At 43.7% G+C, this 19,795-nt stretch overlaps 1 protein-coding gene across 3 annotated transcripts; it reads right to left on the reverse strand.

The window, feature by feature from the left end:
• Window positions 1–382: 382 nt before the first annotated feature.
• Window positions 383–17,962, reverse strand: Ttc5 (tetratricopeptide repeat domain 5). 3 transcript variants are annotated; one of them, XM_087585581.1, is made up of 10 exons: window positions 17,884–17,962; window positions 14,061–14,193; window positions 10,284–10,495; window positions 9,823–9,998; window positions 7,794–7,953; window positions 6,320–6,376; window positions 5,565–5,711; window positions 5,190–5,404; window positions 2,683–2,827; window positions 383–1,097 (listed from the first exon to the last, which is right to left on the reverse strand). In XM_087585581.1, exons 1-10 carry the CDS (start codon window positions 17,932–17,934, stop codon window positions 978–980), a joined length of 1,416 nt encoding a protein of 471 aa, XP_087441707.1. In that variant the 5' UTR covers window positions 17,935–17,962; the 3' UTR covers window positions 383–977.
• Between the last annotated feature and the right edge of the window lie 1,833 nt (window positions 17,963–19,795).

A 19,795-nucleotide genomic window follows, 5' to 3' on the forward strand; every position in this document is an offset into this window, starting at 1 on the left:
AACATGAGAAACAAACATTCTAGGCCTGGATAGCTGGTTCAGCATACAAACTACTCATGTTAATTGTATATACACCACATACATGCATGTGTACACACATACATACATACATACACACACATACATACATACTACACACACACACATACATACATACACACATACATACATATGTACATATGTACATGCATGTACACCTACATACTGCTCATGCGGAAGATCTGAGTTCAGTTCCCAACACCAACAACTCTCAACTACCTGTAATTCCAGATAAACTATTTCATATAATACCCAAAAAGGCAGTGCTACTCCAACAGACTTTACAGAACTTAATACCAAGAATTCCTGTAACAGGAGACAATAAAAAGACAGAACTATAGGGTAAATTCTTCTCCAAACAAATTTAATTTTGTTCCAGCCCTAAAAAAAGAGAAAGAACTTTTTTTTTTAAAAGACAATCTTGCTATGTAGTTCCGGGTCGCCTGGAACTCACTGTAGAGGATCAGGCTGGCCTCGAACTCATAGAGATCTACCTTTTAAAGGTGTGCCACCACACCCATCGGAACTTAAACCTAAAAATTTAAAAATAAAAAAAATTTAAAAACTGCTCAAAAATGAAGCCATTAGAAAGTTGAGCTCCGTCAACAATAAATAGTAAAGCGATATGTATATACATATTAGACTCAGGAAGGGTGATCAGGGATCTCGTGGACTGTTAAACATCTCAGGACTTCGGGTCCTGAGTCTCCCATGGCATGGTCCCTCCCAACAGTTCTCTAGTGCTTTGTTCTTCCCTCAAGTCAGCACTTGAAGAGGTGGGGGAAATAAACAAGGGTCCCAATGGCTCTGAAGATGGCTGGAATACAGCAGGGCAAAGGAAAGAGACTCAACTATGTTACAGGGCCGGGGAAGAGAAATCCCCATTTACAACACCCATGGTAGCTTATCTATGCTGTGCCGTCACTGCCTCCTCAAGGTCATTCACACTGTGGCCTTGAAGCCACTGTGGCAGAGGCTTGGCTGCTGGAGTTCTGTGGCTTTCCATTCACCACCAGCAGAAGAGGCGTTTCCACGCGAACGCTGGAGAAGGAATAGTCCTAGAAAAGAAGACAGAGAGACCAATTTATTCCAGATCTAGGTCAGACAGAAACTCCAACGAATAAACTTACTCATTCCACCTACCCTCCCCGCCTTACATCTTACACGCACATATGTATGGATACAACTAAACAAACAAAGAGTTTCTGAGACAGACAGGGCACCACCAAAACAAGTACAAGAATAAGACTGTTCTCTCATTCAAGAAAGCAAATTCTTTGTGCTCCTGAGAAAAGGGCGCCACTGGCTCTCAGAGCATCTGCCCTCCTCCAGAGGTTTTAGAAACAGTCTGTTTGTAAAGCCTGAAATTAACCACCAAATACAAATAAAATTACACACAAACACACACACACACACACACACACACACACACACACACACAAAATCACACAATATTTTTTTGTTTTAAATATACCAATCCTTAGGTACACAACAGATAGGTAACCAGATCCGTTCAGTGCAGAATAGGTTGCTGCCCCAACCTAAACGTATGAATACAGCTAAGTACCTCCTCTCATAATGCTTTGGTTTTATAGATTTACTTATTTTATTCTTATGTATACAGTGTTTTGTGTACGTACATGTATGTATATGTGCATGCCAGTACCCACAGAGGTCAGATCCCCTGAAAGTGGAATTGTGGATGGTGGTGAGGTAACACGTGGGTGATGGGAATCGAACCTAAGTCTTAACTGCTAAGCAGTGCCAACGACAGTTTAGGGGCTCAGGGTGCCTGCTCTCCAACATGAGGACCAATCGCTAGCATCCATGTAAAAACCCAGCACAGCTGCCTATGCCTGAAAATCCAGTCCTAACTCCATTCCTAGCCTGATTTCCTTTGCTGAAGGAGTGTGTGCAGATGTAAGACGAAAGAAATCTTTTCTTCCTCGAGTTGCTTTTGGTCATGGCATTTTAATATAGCAATATTTCTACTGTCCCTAAGACAAGTACATACACATGAGAGTACACACATGTCACACAAATACATATACAGTGCACACACACAAGAGCACACACATATCACACATATCGCACAAATGTATGTACAATATATACATTTGTATGACACAGAGTATACACATAAATGTGCACACAGTGCATACACACAAGTCACACAAATGTATATACAGTATATACAGAGTACACACATATCACACAAATGTACATACAGTGCACACACACAAGAGCACACACATATCACACAAATGTATATACAGTATATACAGAGTACACACATATCACACAAATACATATACAGTGCACACACAAGGGCATGCACATATCACACATATCGCACAAATGTATGTACAGTATATACACTTGTATGACACAGAGTATACACATATCACACAAATGTGCACACAGTGCATACACACAAGAGCACACACAAGTCACACATATCACACAAATGTATATACAGCATATATACAGAGTACACACATATCACACAAATGTACATACAGTGCACACACACAAAAGCACACACATATCATGCACACAATCATCACTTTTACTTGTGTTTTAGAGCGAGGATTGGTGCCACCCTCAGAGACTGAGTCACAAAGGCTCCTAGTCCTTACTCACCTTTCCCTTGTGCTGAATTTGGTGATGCCTCAGGTTGGGCTCAGGAATGGCTACAGAGTCCCCAATGAGAACTCCCCAGCTCTGCACCACATTATACACCATCACGGCATAGCAAGGACCGTCTGAATCTACCAAGCCAAATGTGCTTCCAGGTTAAAGTCGGTTAAAGAAGGAGAGAAAAAAATTAGAGGTTTGTGAGCAGGGAAAAATTACGGTGGTTTGAACATATAGCAAAATAACATGCATTCTTGGTCACTTACGTAGCAATCTACAAGTACCATTATCCATATACTGTATCCACTATACTGTATATACAAAATATTACAGCTGGGCCCCAATCCCCAGACTATCATCAGCTGGGCCCTTATCCCTGGACTATCAGACATCAAAAAGAAGGAGATGTTCTGAATGCATACAGCTTCATAGAGGGCCAGGGTTGCAGTTTTCAGTTCAACAAATTGGACATTGGTTATTTTAGTCTGTCCTGAGCTCCTCTTTCCAGTATAAGTAGACATGCACGTTGTGTCATAAGGGAAAAATCTATCACCCAAATACCAACTCCAAAAAGTGGTCCTCGAACCTCCACAAGCATGCCGTGGCATGTGTACATGCATGATTTTGGGTCCACGCAGTGAAAAATGCTTTGTTTTTTGTTTTCTTTTAATCATGAAAGAAAAGAGTCCCAGCAAGGTATTGCATAGCCAGCACTTGAAAGGCAGAGGCAGGTGGATACGTAAGTTCAAGGCCAGCCTGCTCTACATAGCAAGTTCCGGGCTAGCCAGGGCTATACAGTCTTCAAAAGGAAGAAGAAAGGTAAGTAAGGGTGCTGTACAGTTATGTGGCCAGAGTGTGGAGACGGTGGTGGTCCACTTGACACAGATTACAGACACAGCAGGCAGCAGGGGTCACAGCAGGGTGCAGGCTAGTTCAAAAAAACCAGGACCAACTAGTGAGCGAAGGACAAAGCAGGTATAGTACTCACTAAAGCCTGATTTTCAAGATTTAAACACATTCTGGGCTGGGGAGGTGGTTTAGTGGGTAAAAGCCCTTGCCACTAAGGCTGACAGCATGAGTTCGACCCCAGGATTCACACTGTGGAAGGGAGAACCAACTCTACCAATTTGTCTTGGACTTGCACGCATGCTCCGTGGCATGTGTATGCCCATGCTTACACAGAAAATGAGTTACAAATGTCTTCACATTTTTCTTTAGGTGTACAGACTAACTCCATCCTTTGCTGGACTGCGGGCATGCTTTCTGTGGGTCCTTTACATGTTTTTCCTCGCTCTAACGCATAGGCCAAAACCCAAATAAATGAATGGCAAAATATAACCCCTCTGCTCAAAAAGTGCCCTGTCTAGAAAAGACAGGTGTGAGAATACAGAACTGGTTTGATTCTGCCACACAGACCAAACTAAGGAATAAGTCAAAAAGGAAGTTGTCTGTACAGAAGGAAGGAAGGAAGGAGGGAGGGAAGAAGGCAGCAGGCGGGCAGGCGGGCAGAGAACAAAAGCAAGTCACCCAGATTAGGTCCCAACCAAGCCTCTACTACTCTAACCCAAAGTTCACCTTCCAGAACTACCTAGAAACAGAATCTAAATTTGTCTTCAACTCTGTGATCCTGACCACTCAAAGATAAAGAACTTCAAAGCTTCTCTGCCTTACTTTAAAAATGACCTGTCAGGGGGCCGTAGAGATGACTCATCAACTAAGAGCGCTTACTGATCCTGCTGAGGACGCAGGTTCAGTTCCCAGCATGGTGGCTCATAACCACCCGTAACTCCGGTTCTTAACTTCACACGCAGCACACATACAGCCATACAGACAGACACTCATACACATCTCTTAACTGTCCTGTCAACTTCAGATATTATTTAAGAATTCACAAAGTGGGGCTGGAGAGGTGGCTCAGTGGTTAAGCGCACTGACTGCTCTTCCAGAGGTCCTGAGTTCAAATCCCAGCAACCACATGGTGGCCCACAACCATCTGTAATGGGATCTGATGCCCTCTTCTGCTGTGTCTGAAGACAGCAACAGTGACCTCATAAACTCTAAATAAGTAAGTAAATAAATAAATAAATAAATAAATCTTTTAAAGAAAAACAGAATTCACAAAGCACCAAACTCGGGAAAACAATAGACAATGACAGAACCTCTAAGTGGCTCTCTCAGAAGACTGTTAGAGGCCAGCAAAATGGCTCGTGGGGTCCAGCACTTGCTGCCGAGCCCACAAACCTAAGTTTGATCCTGGGGCACACATGCTAGAAGAGACGAAGCCCACTGGTCGTTCTGGGACCCCCAGATGAAGACTGTGACTGCGTACTGTCATACACGTATATAAAATAACGAATAGGACAAAACGGAAAAGGATTGTTAGGTCTCTCCTAGACAAGGCTTGCACGGGGAGCGGATCCCATATAGTAAAAGTCCATAAATTACAAGAAGGCCAGGAAACGGCCAGGAGGTGAGAGTGGTTCGTTCAGGGGGGAAGGGAAAGTGAGACTTACAAGGGGACCTTCTCCTCTGTGGTCAGGCTGAACACCACCTTTCCCAGGACCACGGTGCCGCTGTTCACACCAGGCTGCAGCGTACTCAGTGGCTTGAGCTGCAGGGTCACCTTCTGCCCGGTGGCTGACTGGTAGCGCCCGTCGCCACAAGGGCCCAGATGGGCCGGGCGCAAGTTTCCCAGCATGCTCTGAAGCTTCTTGGGTTTTGTCTTCCCCTGCAAAGGAAGGAGAAATAGATCAGCTGGAAACTGGGATACTCTCTTTCCACCCAATGCCCAGTACCACCTAAACCTATTACTTCTATATCTGACTGACAGCCCTGTATCTGATTGACAGCCCTGTATCTGACTGACAGCCCAGCCCTTACGTCTTTACCTTGCTCGCCAGGAGGTTGGTCAGCCTACTGAGGAATTCCAGGAGCTGCTGTTCTCGTTGTTGGGGCTCTGGCCATGCAGGGTCCAGCGTGGCAGCCTGAGAGAAGCCCTCTAGGGCCTCCCCATAACTCTCTTCATATTTATGTAACTGTAGAAAAGTAACCCAGATTATAAGCACAGACGAACTACACAGAGGAAATGCTACCTACAGTGGACTACGAGTCTAAAGGAAACTGTTGCTTCCTCCTGGGTCAAGGTAAAGACAATGCATCATGGAGAGACGAACGCAGTAAAGCTACATGTTATTCTATTTATGCTTCACATTTCAGAAGTTGTCAAAGCCATGTCCCCACTCTCTATGTCCTCTGCACCCCCTCACGTGACTCCTCTAGCATGGGCTCAAACTAAACTCGCTCTTCCTAAGAACGCCCAGGCTTTCCTTCCGTGGTTGTTGTCCAACTCTGCCCCTACACAGCTCAGCTACCCTCAGAGGCTGATATGTTATTTTTCTTTAGAAGACATTTTTGTTTCACAAGTGCTATGCCTGTGTGCATGTATGGGCACCAGGTGCGTGCAGTGCCCTCAGAGGTCAGAAGAGGGCGCCAGGTCCCCCAGGGCTGCAGTGACAGCCACTTGGGTGCCAGGAACCAAACACAGGTTCTCTGCCAGAGCAGCTTCCAACCCCTAAGCCATCTCTCCAGCCCCTCTATGTCTTTTTCATTTTACTGTCAGAGGACCGCAACCTGTGGGTCTTACCGTCGCCCTGTTGAGATGAAGGTCAGGGTTGCTGGATGCTTTCCTGTCGACCTTCTCCTGTAATGGGGTAAAAAGATCACCAATAATATCAACTTTAAGGATGCCTAAGCCCGACATGGCCCCCAATTTCATCTCCCTAGGAAAACCTAAGGTTCTTCCTTGTCAGAAATGTTATCTGCACTCAAGCGCTGGTCGGTTACTAAGTGTACACAGCTCTGCCTCAGAAGCCTTGGAGATATAAACCCAATTACAGGGGTTGAACTGTAGAACAGAGTTGTAACTAACCCCACACAGTATTACAAAACCAGATGAAAACACTCTGATGGCTTCCTTTTACTTCAGTTGTGAATGGTACAGACAAGGAAAGCCCGAGGCAGAAAGGACAATTTGGCAGAGCTCCTCTACCATAAGCATTGCTCTGGGTATAGGCAAAGTTCTGTATCAAGTCACATTCTGACTCTAAAACAGACGGGCGGAAGCTAGAAGACACCGCAGAGAAACGTGTAGGTAGAAACTGCAGTCTGATGAGTTTTAACTACGTTCGTTGCCTGGGCACCACAGAAGCAGAAGCAACAGTTTAACCAGCTGGCTCAAAGACTATTTTTCTACATGCAGAAGAGGAAGTTAAGAGTTAACAAACTGGGCTGGAGAGATGGCTCAGAGGTTAAGAGCACTGTCTGCTCTTCCAGAGGTCCTCAGTTCAAGTCCCAGCAACCACATGGTGGCTCACAACCATTTGTAATGAGATCGGATGCCCTCTTCTGGCCTGCACGTGTACATGCAGGTGGAAAGCTGTATGCATAATAAATTAATCTTCCTCTGCCCTCTGGGAATGAACCACAAGAGTAAATATACAATAACTGCTTCCTTGTTCTGCCAGCAGGCACAGTGAGCAGCGGTAAGTTTAAAAGCAGGCCGCTATGTCGAAGAAATCTGAAAGCAGAGAGATGAAAGGGAAGGCTATATAAACATCACCCAGAAAGCCACTGAGTGCTCTCCCACAACAGACAGACGGGCGCTCGGAGCCTCGAGGAGCCCAAGCAAATGTCATTAACATGGCTTAGAACACGTGAGTTCCTGGAAACAGTGCACTGACACCTAACCATGGGACAACCAGGGCCGTGTCATGTAATGGGCTTCATAGTAAGACCCTGCTCATAAAATAAATAAATAAATACATAATTTGGTGTAACTACTTAATTGCCAGAGCTTTCGTTTTCTTTAGTTATACAAGTATCATTTTACTAAGTATTTTTTTGCCGCGATATAAAGAGATCGTGTTAAGATTGGCTCCGTGGCCTCATGACGCACGCCTGTAAGAAACCGTCCCTAATATCCTACAAGTCAGCTCCGTCGACATGTGAGACGCCATGTATGTCTGCCAGCACTGTTCACTAAAGGAACGCAGGAAGGACAAAGGCTCCTGACTCTGCTGCTGCCTCTACTTCCACCCTGGGTGATCACCAGTACTTACTGCTTGAGCATAGGCACTGAGGGCTTGCTGGGAGATCTTAGGGTTCTGGCCAGTATTGAAATAAAGAGAAAGATATGCATTCCCCAGGATATCTGCAAGAGCAACAGCAGTGGGCCATCTCAGAGCCCAGTCCAAGATACGACCAGCAGCTCTCGGAAGTCTGTATGTTTAAAGTTTTTATTAACATACATTATTGTAGATAGTCATGAGTTTCACTATGACATTTCCGTACACACACAAACTGCATTTTGGTGATATTTATAGCCTCCATTGTCCCCTTCTTGTCCCCCGTCCATGTCCACTGATCCCCTCTTCCCAATGAGCTGCGTTCATTTGAATCCATTAGGGTTGCTGAGAAGGGCACAGATGGACACCTTACCAGTGGTCACAACACTGGACAAGATGACTCTCCCACCCCCAACAACCATTAACGGCCTAAACATCCTCAGGGAGACGTGGGGATCTTATAAGCTCTGATACTGGAAAAACAAAAACAAAAAACAAATGGGCCCAGGATTATGCAAGTCTTGTATTTCCAAGTTTCTTTATATATTAAAAAAAAGGATTTATTTTTATTTTACGTGTATGAGTGTATTATCTGCATGTACACCAAGGCACTACACTATGCAGTGCCTGTAAAGATCAGAAGCTGGCATCAGATCCCTGTAACTGGGCTACAGACAGTTGTGAGTTGCGATGTGGGTGCTGGAAACTGAACCTGGATTTTGGAAGAGCAACCAGTGCTCTTAACCACTGAGCCATCTCTCCAGCCTTTTTACTTTTTCCTGTGACGGGGTCTCACCAATGTAGCCCTGGTTGGCCTCAAACTAACGAAGATCCACCTGCTTCTACCTCCCGGGTGCTGGGTTTCAGAAGTCTACTTCTGAAAGACCCCACTTCTTATTCAAAGCAGGTATCACTCTGTATTGATCAGTTAACATTCTACTGAGATAAAGAGATATCCATGGATGCCCAAGAAGAAAGATGAACAGATATGCTAAAAACCTGTCAGATTTAGTTTGGGCAGGGGTCCTTTTGGTTTTGTTTTGTTTTGTTTTGGGGAGAGGTCTTAACACAAGCTGGAGTTGTCTGAGAATAGAAAAAAATTGAATTGATAAGATGCCTTCACCAGGGTTGGAGAGATGGCTCAGTGGTTAAGAGCACTGACTGCTCTTCCAGAGGTCCTGAGTTCAATTCCCAGCAACCACATGGTGGCTCACAACCATTGTAATGGATCTGATGGCCTCTTCTGGTGTGTCTGGTGTGTCTGGTGTGTACTCATAAATAAAATAAATCTTAAAAAAGACGCCTCACCAACTAGAATTACAGGCATGTCTGAGGGGCATTTTCCTGATTGATGGCTGATGTGGGAGGATCCAACCTCCTGTGGACAGTGCCACACCTGGACAGGTGCTCCTGAGTTTTATAAGAAAGCAGGGAAAGCAGGCTAACCATGAGCATGGAAAGCAAACTAGTAAGCAATATTTCTCCATAGCCTTTGCTTCACGTCCTGTCTCCAGGTTCCTGCCCTGAGTTCCTGCCCCGACTTCCCTTCACAGGATGGTAAGCTGAAATAAATCCTTTTTCCTCCCAAGTTGCTTCTGGACGTGATGTTTATCATGGCAGCAGAAGGCAAAGGAGGGCACTCTGCGTTGATTACAGGGAAACAAAAGTTTGCTCTCTCAAATCAAGAGATCCAAGAGTTCCAAAAATAGCAGTTCATCAAAATAAGTTTAGAGGTGCAGAAGAGACACCTCAGTGGTTAAGAGTGCTACAGAATCACACGGACCGGGTTCTGTGTCTCAGCAACCATGTAATAAGCCAACATCCGCCTAGGGATTTAACAATGGCTTCTGGCATCCATGTGTACATGGGCAATCACAAATGCATCCACCATACACGATTCTTACTTTTTCAAAACAAGCTTAGGGCTTGATTTAAACAAAGATGGCCTCAGAGTCAGACACCACAGCTGGACTCCAGACGACTCTAGTAGGTCGTCACAGCTGAGAACCACTAGTGTACAAACCGGGACGTCTTCTCATAACACTCACACCAGGAGCGGCCATCAAGGACGTCCATCTGCACGGCCAACTTGGCCTGTCGGACACTATCCATGACGTGGCGAGAATGTTCATCTCCGGAGTCGGTCTGCAACTGGCGGAGCACCATGGACAAGTTCTGCAGAGAGACCTTGTTCTTGCACTGCCAACGGAAAGGACACGCACTCAACCTTCATGATTCTACTTTGCAGATCTCAGTGTTCTCATGCTTGCACCAACGGCCTCCTCAACGCTGTGGATAACCCCGAATGCTATTTTCTTCTCACCTAGGCCAAACCTGAGGCCATCCAGCCCCCACGCAGGCCTGCTCCCCACCCTTCCTCCCTTCTGACTCCTCCTCATTCAGACTCAATTCAGATCTGGCATAAATTCAAAGAAGCAACGGAATCCATGACTTCCCAACTCCATGAGGGAATGGGCAGCTCACGTGGGTGAGGGCTCCTGAGAAGCAGGTGTGGGCAGCCGCAACATCTCCTTTCTTCCAGTACACCTCACCCAACTGGTTCCAGGCTTCCACCAGTTCAGGCTCCAGCTTCACGGCCTTTGAGAGCAGCACCTCGGCCTCCGGGCTGTAATCAGGAGTCACATTCAGTGCCTTCCCCTTGAGCATTAGAGCCTGTGCCTCAACCTGGACAGAACCTAGGGAAAAGGGGCAAAGATCAGGCAGTGAAAGACCAGATACTTTAAAAACATAAACGTTAACAGGCGAGACACTATGTCCTCAGCAAAACCCAGTAACAATGTAACAGTATCCTCTGCCAAACAGCTGAAACACAAGGTAAGGACTTCAAAACAGCAATTATGAATATGTCCAAGGCCCTTAGGTAGGAGATGATGATAAACCTCTGCCAAGCATAATGGAATTAAATAACAACAACAACAGCAACAACAAAATCACCAAAAACAACTCCCACTGAAATAAAAAATTTAGGAAGTCAAACAAAAAATCTCAGAGGTAGGGCTGGAGAGATGGCTCAGTGGTTAAGAGCACCCGACTGCTCTTCCAGAGGTCCTGAGTTCAATTCCCAGCAACCACCTGATGGCTCACAATCATCTGTAAAGAGATCCGATGCCCTCTTCTGGTGTATCTGAAGACAGCTACAGTGTACTTATATATAATAAATGAATAAATCTTAAAAAAAAAAATCTCAGAGGTAAGTCTCACCAACAGAAATCAAGACATAGAATCTCAAGCATTAAAGCCAAGGTAGAAGAAATGGATACTTCAATCAGAGAAAATATTAAATATAAAAAAAGACCCAGGCACAAATCTGAAACATCATGAAAAGAACAAATCTATAAAAAATAGGAACAGAGGAAGAAGAAAACCATATCAAAGGCACAAAAAAATATTTTCATCAAAATTACACAAGAAAATTTCCCCAACCTAAAGGAAGTATCTATCAATGTACAAGAAATATGCAGAAACACCGAATAAACTGAACCAGAAAAGAAATTCCCCACATCACATATTAATCAAAACACTAAATGTACAGAATAAAAAGAGAATAGCAAAAGCCACAAGGGAAAAAGACCAAATACAAAATACAAAGGCAGGCCCAGTAGAAAGAAACTGACTTCGCATTAGAGTCTCTAAAAGCCTGAAGGACCTAGAATGATGTTCTATTAACTTTAAAAGACCAGAGATGCCAGTCTAGACTACTATACCCAGGAAAACTATCAATCACAACAGATAGAGTGACAGACACTCCACAATAAAACCAAATATAGGATGTATCTATCTACCAATCCAGTTCTACTGAAAGTACTAGAAGAAAAACTTCAGTCTGCAGGATTATAACACCCAAGAACACACAAGGAATAAATAATCCCAGAAAACAAATCAAAAGATGGGGAAAAACCCATATCATAACAACAAAATGACAGAAATCAAAAATATTGCTAACTGATGACTCTCAATAGCGACGGCCTCAAACCCCTAATAAAAAAGACACAAACTAACAGATTAGATCAGAAAACCGGATGCATCTTTCTCTTGTATTCCAGAAATACACCTTACCATCAAGGACAGACATCCCCTCAGGATAAAAGGAAAAGGATATTCCAAGCAAATGGATCCCAAAAACAAGCAGGCGCAACCATTTTAATATGTGACAAAAAGTAGACTTCAAACCAAACTAATCAGAAGAGACAGGGGAATATACTATAAACCCTTTGAAAGAAAACTCCACTAAGAGGATATTGCAATCCTAAAAATGTACGTACCAGACATAAGGGTACCCGAGTTCATAAAAGAAAGATTACTACAGCTAAAATTACATGTGACCCACACACAGTGATAATGGGTAAATTCAATACCCTACTCTTGCCAACATCCAGACAAAAACTATAAACAGGGAAAGGCTGGAGTTAAATAATGTCATAAGTCAAATGGACCTAGCAGATAACTACAGAACATTCCACCCAAACACAAAAGCATGAATATACCTTACTTCTCCAAAACTGATCATGTACTTGGACACAAAGCAAGTCTCATAGACATAAGAAAACTGACATAACACCTGCTACCACAATAAACACAACAGAAAATATGCAAACTCATGGATACCGGAAAGCTTACTTTGAATGAAAAGTGGGTCAAGAGAGAAAATAAGAAGAAAATTTAAAACTTTTAACAACTGAGTGAAAATGAAAACCCAACATACTAAAACTTAGAAGACACAGTGAAGGCAGTTCACAGTACTAAATGCCTATAGACATTAAAAAAAAAAAAAATTGGAAGATCTCGTATTAGAAACTTAACAGTCATTACTCCCAGCACTCAGGAGTAAAGCCAGGCAGATCTCTGGGAGTTCAAGACCAACCTGGTCTACAAAGTGAGTTCCAAGGAAACCCTGCCTCAAAAAAAAAAAAAAAAAAAAAAAAAAAAAAAAAAAAAAAAGGAAGAAAGAAAGAAAGAAAAGAAAAAGAAAGAAATGAAACTTAACAGCACACTTGAAAGCTCTAGAACAAAAAGAAGAAACAACACCAAAAAAAACATGAAAGCCAGAAATATACTCAAACTCAGGGCTGACAGAAACAAACAACAAATCACTTTAAAGAATCAATGAAACAATGAGCTAGGTCTTTGGGGGAAAAGATCAGTAAGATTGATAAACCAGTAGCCAAGTTAACTAAAAGATAGGAAGAGAGGATTCATTAATAAAATTATAGATAAAGAGGGAGACATCACAACAGATACCAAGGAAATCCAGAGAATCGTAAGGACATACTTTAAAAATTTATACTCAGGGCCTAACAAAGTTAGATGAAGATCAGATAGCAATTTAAACAAAGGTAGAAAATTTCCTAGAGAAACAGAAGCAATGATGCAAAGCCCTCAGCAAACAAGACTTTAGAGCAGGGCTTAGGAAAGAGATGGTGGCGACTGTGTATCAGGTCAAAGAATTAGATTTCAGTAATTCTTTGAACTCCATAATTAGAATCTTCAAGAACACCTGACCATCCAGGTGTGGCGGAAGAAACCTGTAATCCTAACACTGGGAGGCAGAGGCACTAGATTTCAAGGTGATTTCATGGGCAGCCTGGTGTACATTCATTTCAAGGCCAGCTTGATCTACATTCAAATCCTAGGACAACCAGGGCAATATAGCTTGACCCTGTCACAAAGAAAGAAAGAGAGAGAGAGAGAGAGAGAGAGAGAGAGAGAGAGAGAGAGGGAGGGAGGGAGGGGGGAGGGGGGAGGGAGGGAAGGGAGGAGGAAGAAGAGGAGGAGGAGGAGGAGGAAAGAAAGAGAAAGAGAAAGAGAGAAAGAGAGAGGGAGAGAGAGAGAGAGAGAGAGAGAGAGAGAAAGAAAGAAAGAAAGAAAGAAAGAAAGAAAGAAAGAAAGAAGCAGAAAAATCAGTTAGAAATTAAGAATAGTTGCTGGGGTTGGAAAGATGGCTCAGTGGTTAAGCGCACTGACTGCTCTCTGGGAGGTTCTGAGTTCAATTCCCAGCACCCACATGCTGGCTCACAACCATCTGTAATGGGATGTGATGCCCTCTCCTGTTGTGACTGAAGACAGCGACAGTGTACAATGTACTTACAGAAAACTTCCGGAGTGAGAGAGTGCTGCTATCCCACCCAGGGGCATAGCAATACTGTTCTAACCTACAGCAGACACATACGGGATACCATACAGCCCTCAGAGAAAGAGTACAGCACGACCACACTTCAGTGAAGGGCAGAGAGGTACTCATACCAAGTACTTCCTCCATCTGCCGCAGGGTCTTCTCCATCTCTTCCTGAACATCCTGCTGCTTCTGTCCTGCATCTTCCACACTGTGTGTCTCAAAGTAACTGTCTCGAAAACAGTAGAGCTGATCCACCAGTTCCTAGAGAACAAGACAAGAGCAATATCCTTAAATGGAGGGCACCTGACAAGGAGGTTTTCCATTAACTGCCAAGCCCTGGCCTCACCACACTGGTTCTCTTTCACGTGAGGCACAGAGCAACATGAGGGTCCCCAGTCCTATCAAATGCTGCAGATGAGAGGAGGAAGGGCCAGGATCACAGGATCTCAGGGTCCCAAGCTGTCCCACAAAGGTCCCTCAGCGCCACACATAAACGGACCTCTCCAGCTCAGGCAGGGCTCCCATAGGACCAAGCACTGCTCACACCACAGATGGGAGAGAGACACCTTGAGTCCTGAAATAAGCCAAAGTCAACAAGACTATCTTATTCTGGCCACCAAAGAATTAAACTTTGCAGTTTGGCCTTAAAGCTGGACTTCTGGGTAGGGGAGATAGCCCTCTAAGTGCTGGCCTACTGCCAAGCCTGATGATCTTGAGCTCTGTAAGCCACACGAAGGAGAAAGGTTACTCCTCCAAGTCGTCCTCTGACCTGGCACTTACCCAATACACACATACACGCACACACGCACGCACATGAGCAGTCATGGGGATGCACTCCTTTACAGTCGGGGTTACATGGAGAGACTCATCTCAAAACAACAAAGGGGGTGTGGTTTGAAAAAGGATGGCCCCCATAGGCTCACAGATCTGAATACTTGGTCACCTGGGAGTGGCGTTACTTGAAAGGATTAGGAGGTGTGGCCTGGTTGGAGGAAGTGTGTCACTGTGAGCGGGCTTTGAGGTTTCAGACTCTGAGTCTGCCTCTTCCTGCTGCCTGCAGAAGTGGATGTAGAGCTCTCAAATACTTCTCCAAAACCATGTCTGCCTGAGTGCCACCATGCTGCCCACCATGATGATAATGGACTAAACCTATGAAACCGTAAATTAAATGCTTTCTTTTTTTAAGAGTTACTGTGGTCATGATGTCTCTTCACAGCAACAGAACAGTAACTAAGATGCAGAGAACTGATTAAAGAAAAATAAGACTTTTAAGCTCCGTTATCTCGCAGATATCATACACATTAAGTCTCTCAGACAAACCTGTAAGGAAGGCCTTGTTTTCCACAACAAACCAACCAACTTGAACTTGGTGACCTTGGTATTTTGGGAGAATTTTAGAGGTTTTTGTTGTTTGCTTGAGGTATCCTCTGATCCTCTTGCATTTTTTTCATCAAGTAAATGTTAAATGCTTCTACATCCTCATGATCAAATCCACAGAGGCTTAACTTCTCAGAAAGACTCGCCCTATTATCCTATTTTGCTTTCACTTCTGTGATGGATGAGGAAAAAAAAAAAAAAAAGAAATTGGGAAGGAAAGGAAAGCCTCCAGCTTGTCAGTCAGTCAGCGGGCAGGAAATGAAACAGACCCATGGAGGAGAGATGCTTACTGATCAGCTCTCCAGGCTAATGGTCAGCCTCTATGTTTTCCCTGTATGTATGTCTGTGTAAGGGTGTTGGATCACCTGGAGCTAGCGTACTGCCATGCAGTGCTGGGAATTGAACCCGGGTCCTCTAGAAGAGCAGCCAGTGCTCTTTACCAATTAGCCATCTCTCCAGCCCCCATCAGCCTGCTTTCTTAAACATCCCAGGACCATCTGCCCAAAGTGGGCTGAGCCCTCACACATCAATCATTAATAAAAAATTTTAAAAATGCCCACAGACTGGCCTACAGGTCAAATGAGGTTCCAGTTTGTGTCAAGATGATTTAAAAAACTAACCAGCACACTATATGGAGCAGCAATTCCCAACCTGTGCGTAGGGACCCCTCTGGGGATTGACCCCTTTCACAAGGGTCACATATCAGAGATCCTGCATATCAAATATTTGCATTATGATTCATAACAAGCAAATTACAGTTATGAAGTACCAACAACAATAATTTTATGGTTGGAGGTCACCACAATATGAGGAACTGTATTAAAAGTCCCAGCATTAGGAAGGTTGAGGACCACGGGCCTAAACCTAATTAACACCTTCCCCTCCTCTATAGTTAGTCGTTCTTATTTTTTTTTTAAATGCCTATCATTTTAAATTATATGGTGTATTCTCATTACTTTCTTGAATCACCAATGTAAGTTCCACGATGGAAAGAACTGCGAGTTGATTAGGGCTATCCTTGAGCATTAGAACAGGGGCTGGGTCATGACAGACTCACATTGAATAAAGTAGCTACATTAACTAATGGTAGTGCCTGTTATCGACAAATTCATATGCATAATTAAATCTCTACCCTGGTAGAAATAATAAACGGACACCTTACTTAGAAGTGTTTTTTAACTTTATGTGTATGTTTCCCAGGAAAAACAGGCCCTGTAGAGACTGATTTGAGCACAAACACAAAGTCAGCATGTCCAACTCTGTTCTAGAATTTAAAAAAAAGTCAACACAGTCTATAGAACCGTAATTTTTTTTAAAAAGTACACAAAAAAACCCATAATGGAAAACATCAAAAGTGTTACAGACAAGTAATAAAATCTAAGTAGGCATACTACTTAGGACTTATGCTTTTAAAAAAAGAGATAGTTCTAAGCAAAAGTCACAGCCAGTTTCTTTTTGTCACGCAAGGAGCATGGCGGCAAATTTAAAAGAAAGTTTTATTTTCGGTGTTTTAGTCGTTTTGATTTTGCTGAACAGTTTTCTTGGCGGTAACAGCAATATAAATGAATAGAATGTGAGAACAGGAAGTGATTCGTAACCCCTCCAAATAGCCCCAAGGACAAACATTATTCTGTGTAACGTTTTGTGTTTTTCCCCCACACATACATACAAATGTATATAGTGTACCTAAGTCTCGCTGCCAATAGGATTTAAAAATCTGGTTTCTGCCAATCACAAAAGGAATAAAATTAATCAAAGTCCATATTCTGAGTGTTCTTTTAACTCCCACAAGGAACAGAGAAACCTGATTAATGCTTTAAGTTTTGTTAAGAAATGGTCCAGGGGGTTGGGGATTTAGCTCAGTGGTAGAGCACTTGCCTAGCAAGCGCAAGGCCCTGGGTTCGGTCCCCAGCTCCGAAAAAAAGAAAAAAAAAAAAAAAAAGAAAGAAAAAAGAAAAGAAATGGTCTAGGGTGGTGGCTCAGACCTTTAAATCTCACCACTTGGAATGCAGAGGCAAGTGGATCTGTGTGAGTTCGAGGCCAGCGTGGCCAGTAAAGTCAGTTCCAGGAGACCCTGTCTCAAAACAACAAACAAAATTGAAAGAAGTATATGAGCATAGTTCTAGTTTAAATTCCAGGACCACAAACTGACTTTCTGAGACTTAAAGAATCATTAAAACAAAATGAAGACAAAACATACACTTGCAGGAAACTCCTTTCTGCCTTTCTACAACAGTCACCTGGGGAGTGGGTGGGGTTAAGAGATTAACACGCTAAATCCTAAAACCAACACCCAGGGCATCTGCTCTGCAGTCTATTACTGACTGTTGCCAAATTCAAAGCAGAAAGATGCTAAAGAAATGGCTGCTGCTGTGGAGAACAAACAACTCCGCTAAGGAGCCACCTGCCACACCATGTACAAAGCTACTTGTTACGGAGGAACCCGGTGGGCAGAAAACCCTCCGGGCGCCCGCCGAGCAGTTCGCAGCATCGGCTGAACCGCCGCCCCGGCCCTGACCACTGCACTCCCTCCTCTCGGAGCAACGAGCCAAAGATTTTAACTCACACCCTCACCTGCAATTTCTGCAAGACCTGCTTCGCTTCCTCCTCTTCATCAGCCATCATTCCAGCCGCTCTCAGCTTCTCCTCCCCCAACTTTCCAACCACAGAGACTCAGCCATGGCTACGATGAAACCACAGCGACCTCTAGGGCGCCGGAGGCCCACCTGCGCCTCAGAGACATGGATACAACCAACTTAATCCAAAACTTGGTGTCTCAAAGGTGCCCTAGGGCTGCTTTTGGGTTTTCTTTTGCTTCTATTTATTGAGACAGAATCTCACCACGTATATCAGATTGGCCTCAACGGGGTTATGTAGTCCAGGTTTGAATTTTGTCTCAGCCTCTCAACTGGGATAACAAACACCTGCTGAGTTTGTGGTCACTTTTGGTTTCTTTTCTTTTTTTTAAAAAAAGATCTATTTATTTAATGTATGTGAATACGCTGTCTATAAACACACCAGAAGAGGACATCAGATCCCATTACAGATGGTTGTGAGTCACCATGTGGTTGCTGGGAATTGAACTCAGGGCCTCTGGAAGAGCAGTCAGTGCTCTTAAACCGCTGAGCCATCTCTCCAGCCCCACTTTGGGTTTCATAAATAATTTTCTTAGTTTTATTCATAATTCCCTTCCCAAATTCCGGAATCAAAATGTTCTTAGATTAATTACATTTATTTTTTGTTTTATATATTCCTGGCCTTGTTAATACCACTTTTTTTTTTCTTTTTTCTTTTTTCTTTTTGGAGCTGGGGACCGAACCCAGGGCCTTGCGCTTGCTAGGCAAGCGCTCTACCACTGAGCTAAATCCCCAACCCCGTTAATACCACTTTTAAACAGGAAGACCGACTATGAAAGTATCGGTGTTGGACGGAATTTGGAGGGGAATGTACAATGAAACTTGACTGAATATATAACTGAAGATTTCTGCACGTGTAGTTTTTAGCATTTTTAATAATGTTCTCATGTTTATTGTGTCCATAAGAAAGTCTCTGAAGAGAGAAACAAGGAGGATTGAGAATGGCAGGCAACCTTAGAAAATTATTTTCAGTGTGTTTTTCCATTTTTTACCTTGAGCATGAATTGCTTATTCAAAAATAAAAATTTTAAATCTTCTGTTTGAGACGGACTCTCGTGTATCCCAAGCTGGCCTGGAACTTATTATGTAGCCGAAAGTGACCTTGAATTTCCAATCTTCCTGCAACCACTTCCAAATGCTTGGATTATAGACATTCATTATCACACCTGATGTTTTTTAATTTCTAAGACAGGGTCTCCCTATGTAACCTCGATTGTCTGGAACTCTGTAGATCAGGGTGACCTTGAACCCAAGGAGTTCCTCCCGCCTCTGCCCTGTACACACTGAGATTACAGACATGCATCGCCACATCCAAACACAACCTTAAACCTTTTAAAAAATCATTTGCTAAAAAATCAATCTCTGCAAAGAGATATTAGACACCTCCTACTGCTTCCGAAGACTGTGCTGCGTTCTATAAAAAAGAAAGAAGCCAGGAATATGTTTAGTAGAAGCACAGCATGGTGCAGGGGAAGGGGGTGCCTCCTCAGGCCCAGGCTTCCCTTCTCCCTGAGGTACCAGCCACAGGACAGGTACAATAGAGAATAGGGTTTATTTAGGGCATGGGGAGGGGAGCTGAGGGGATAATAGAGGCCGACAATGAGCACCTGGAGAGAGAGGTGGGGAGGGGAGTGGGGAGAGAAGGGACAGAGAGGGAAGAGGGGACATGCAGCCCCTTTTACAGTGAGTCAGGCATGCCTGGATGTTGTCGGGTAACTAGAAGAAATGCTAACAGACTGAGCAGCAGAGGAAAAAAAGGGGGGAGGGGGGACCATTTCCTGAAGTGGAAATTTCTGGAGACTCAGGTCATAATGCTTTGCTGGGGCAGACACATGAAAGGAGGTTTTGCT

This window comes from Rattus norvegicus, chromosome 15 (assembly GCF_021556685.1).
Source record: "Rattus norvegicus strain SHRSP/BbbUtx chromosome 15, alternate assembly SHRSP_T2T, whole genome shotgun sequence".
Taxonomy (NCBI): domain Eukaryota; kingdom Metazoa; phylum Chordata; class Mammalia; order Rodentia; family Muridae; genus Rattus; species Rattus norvegicus.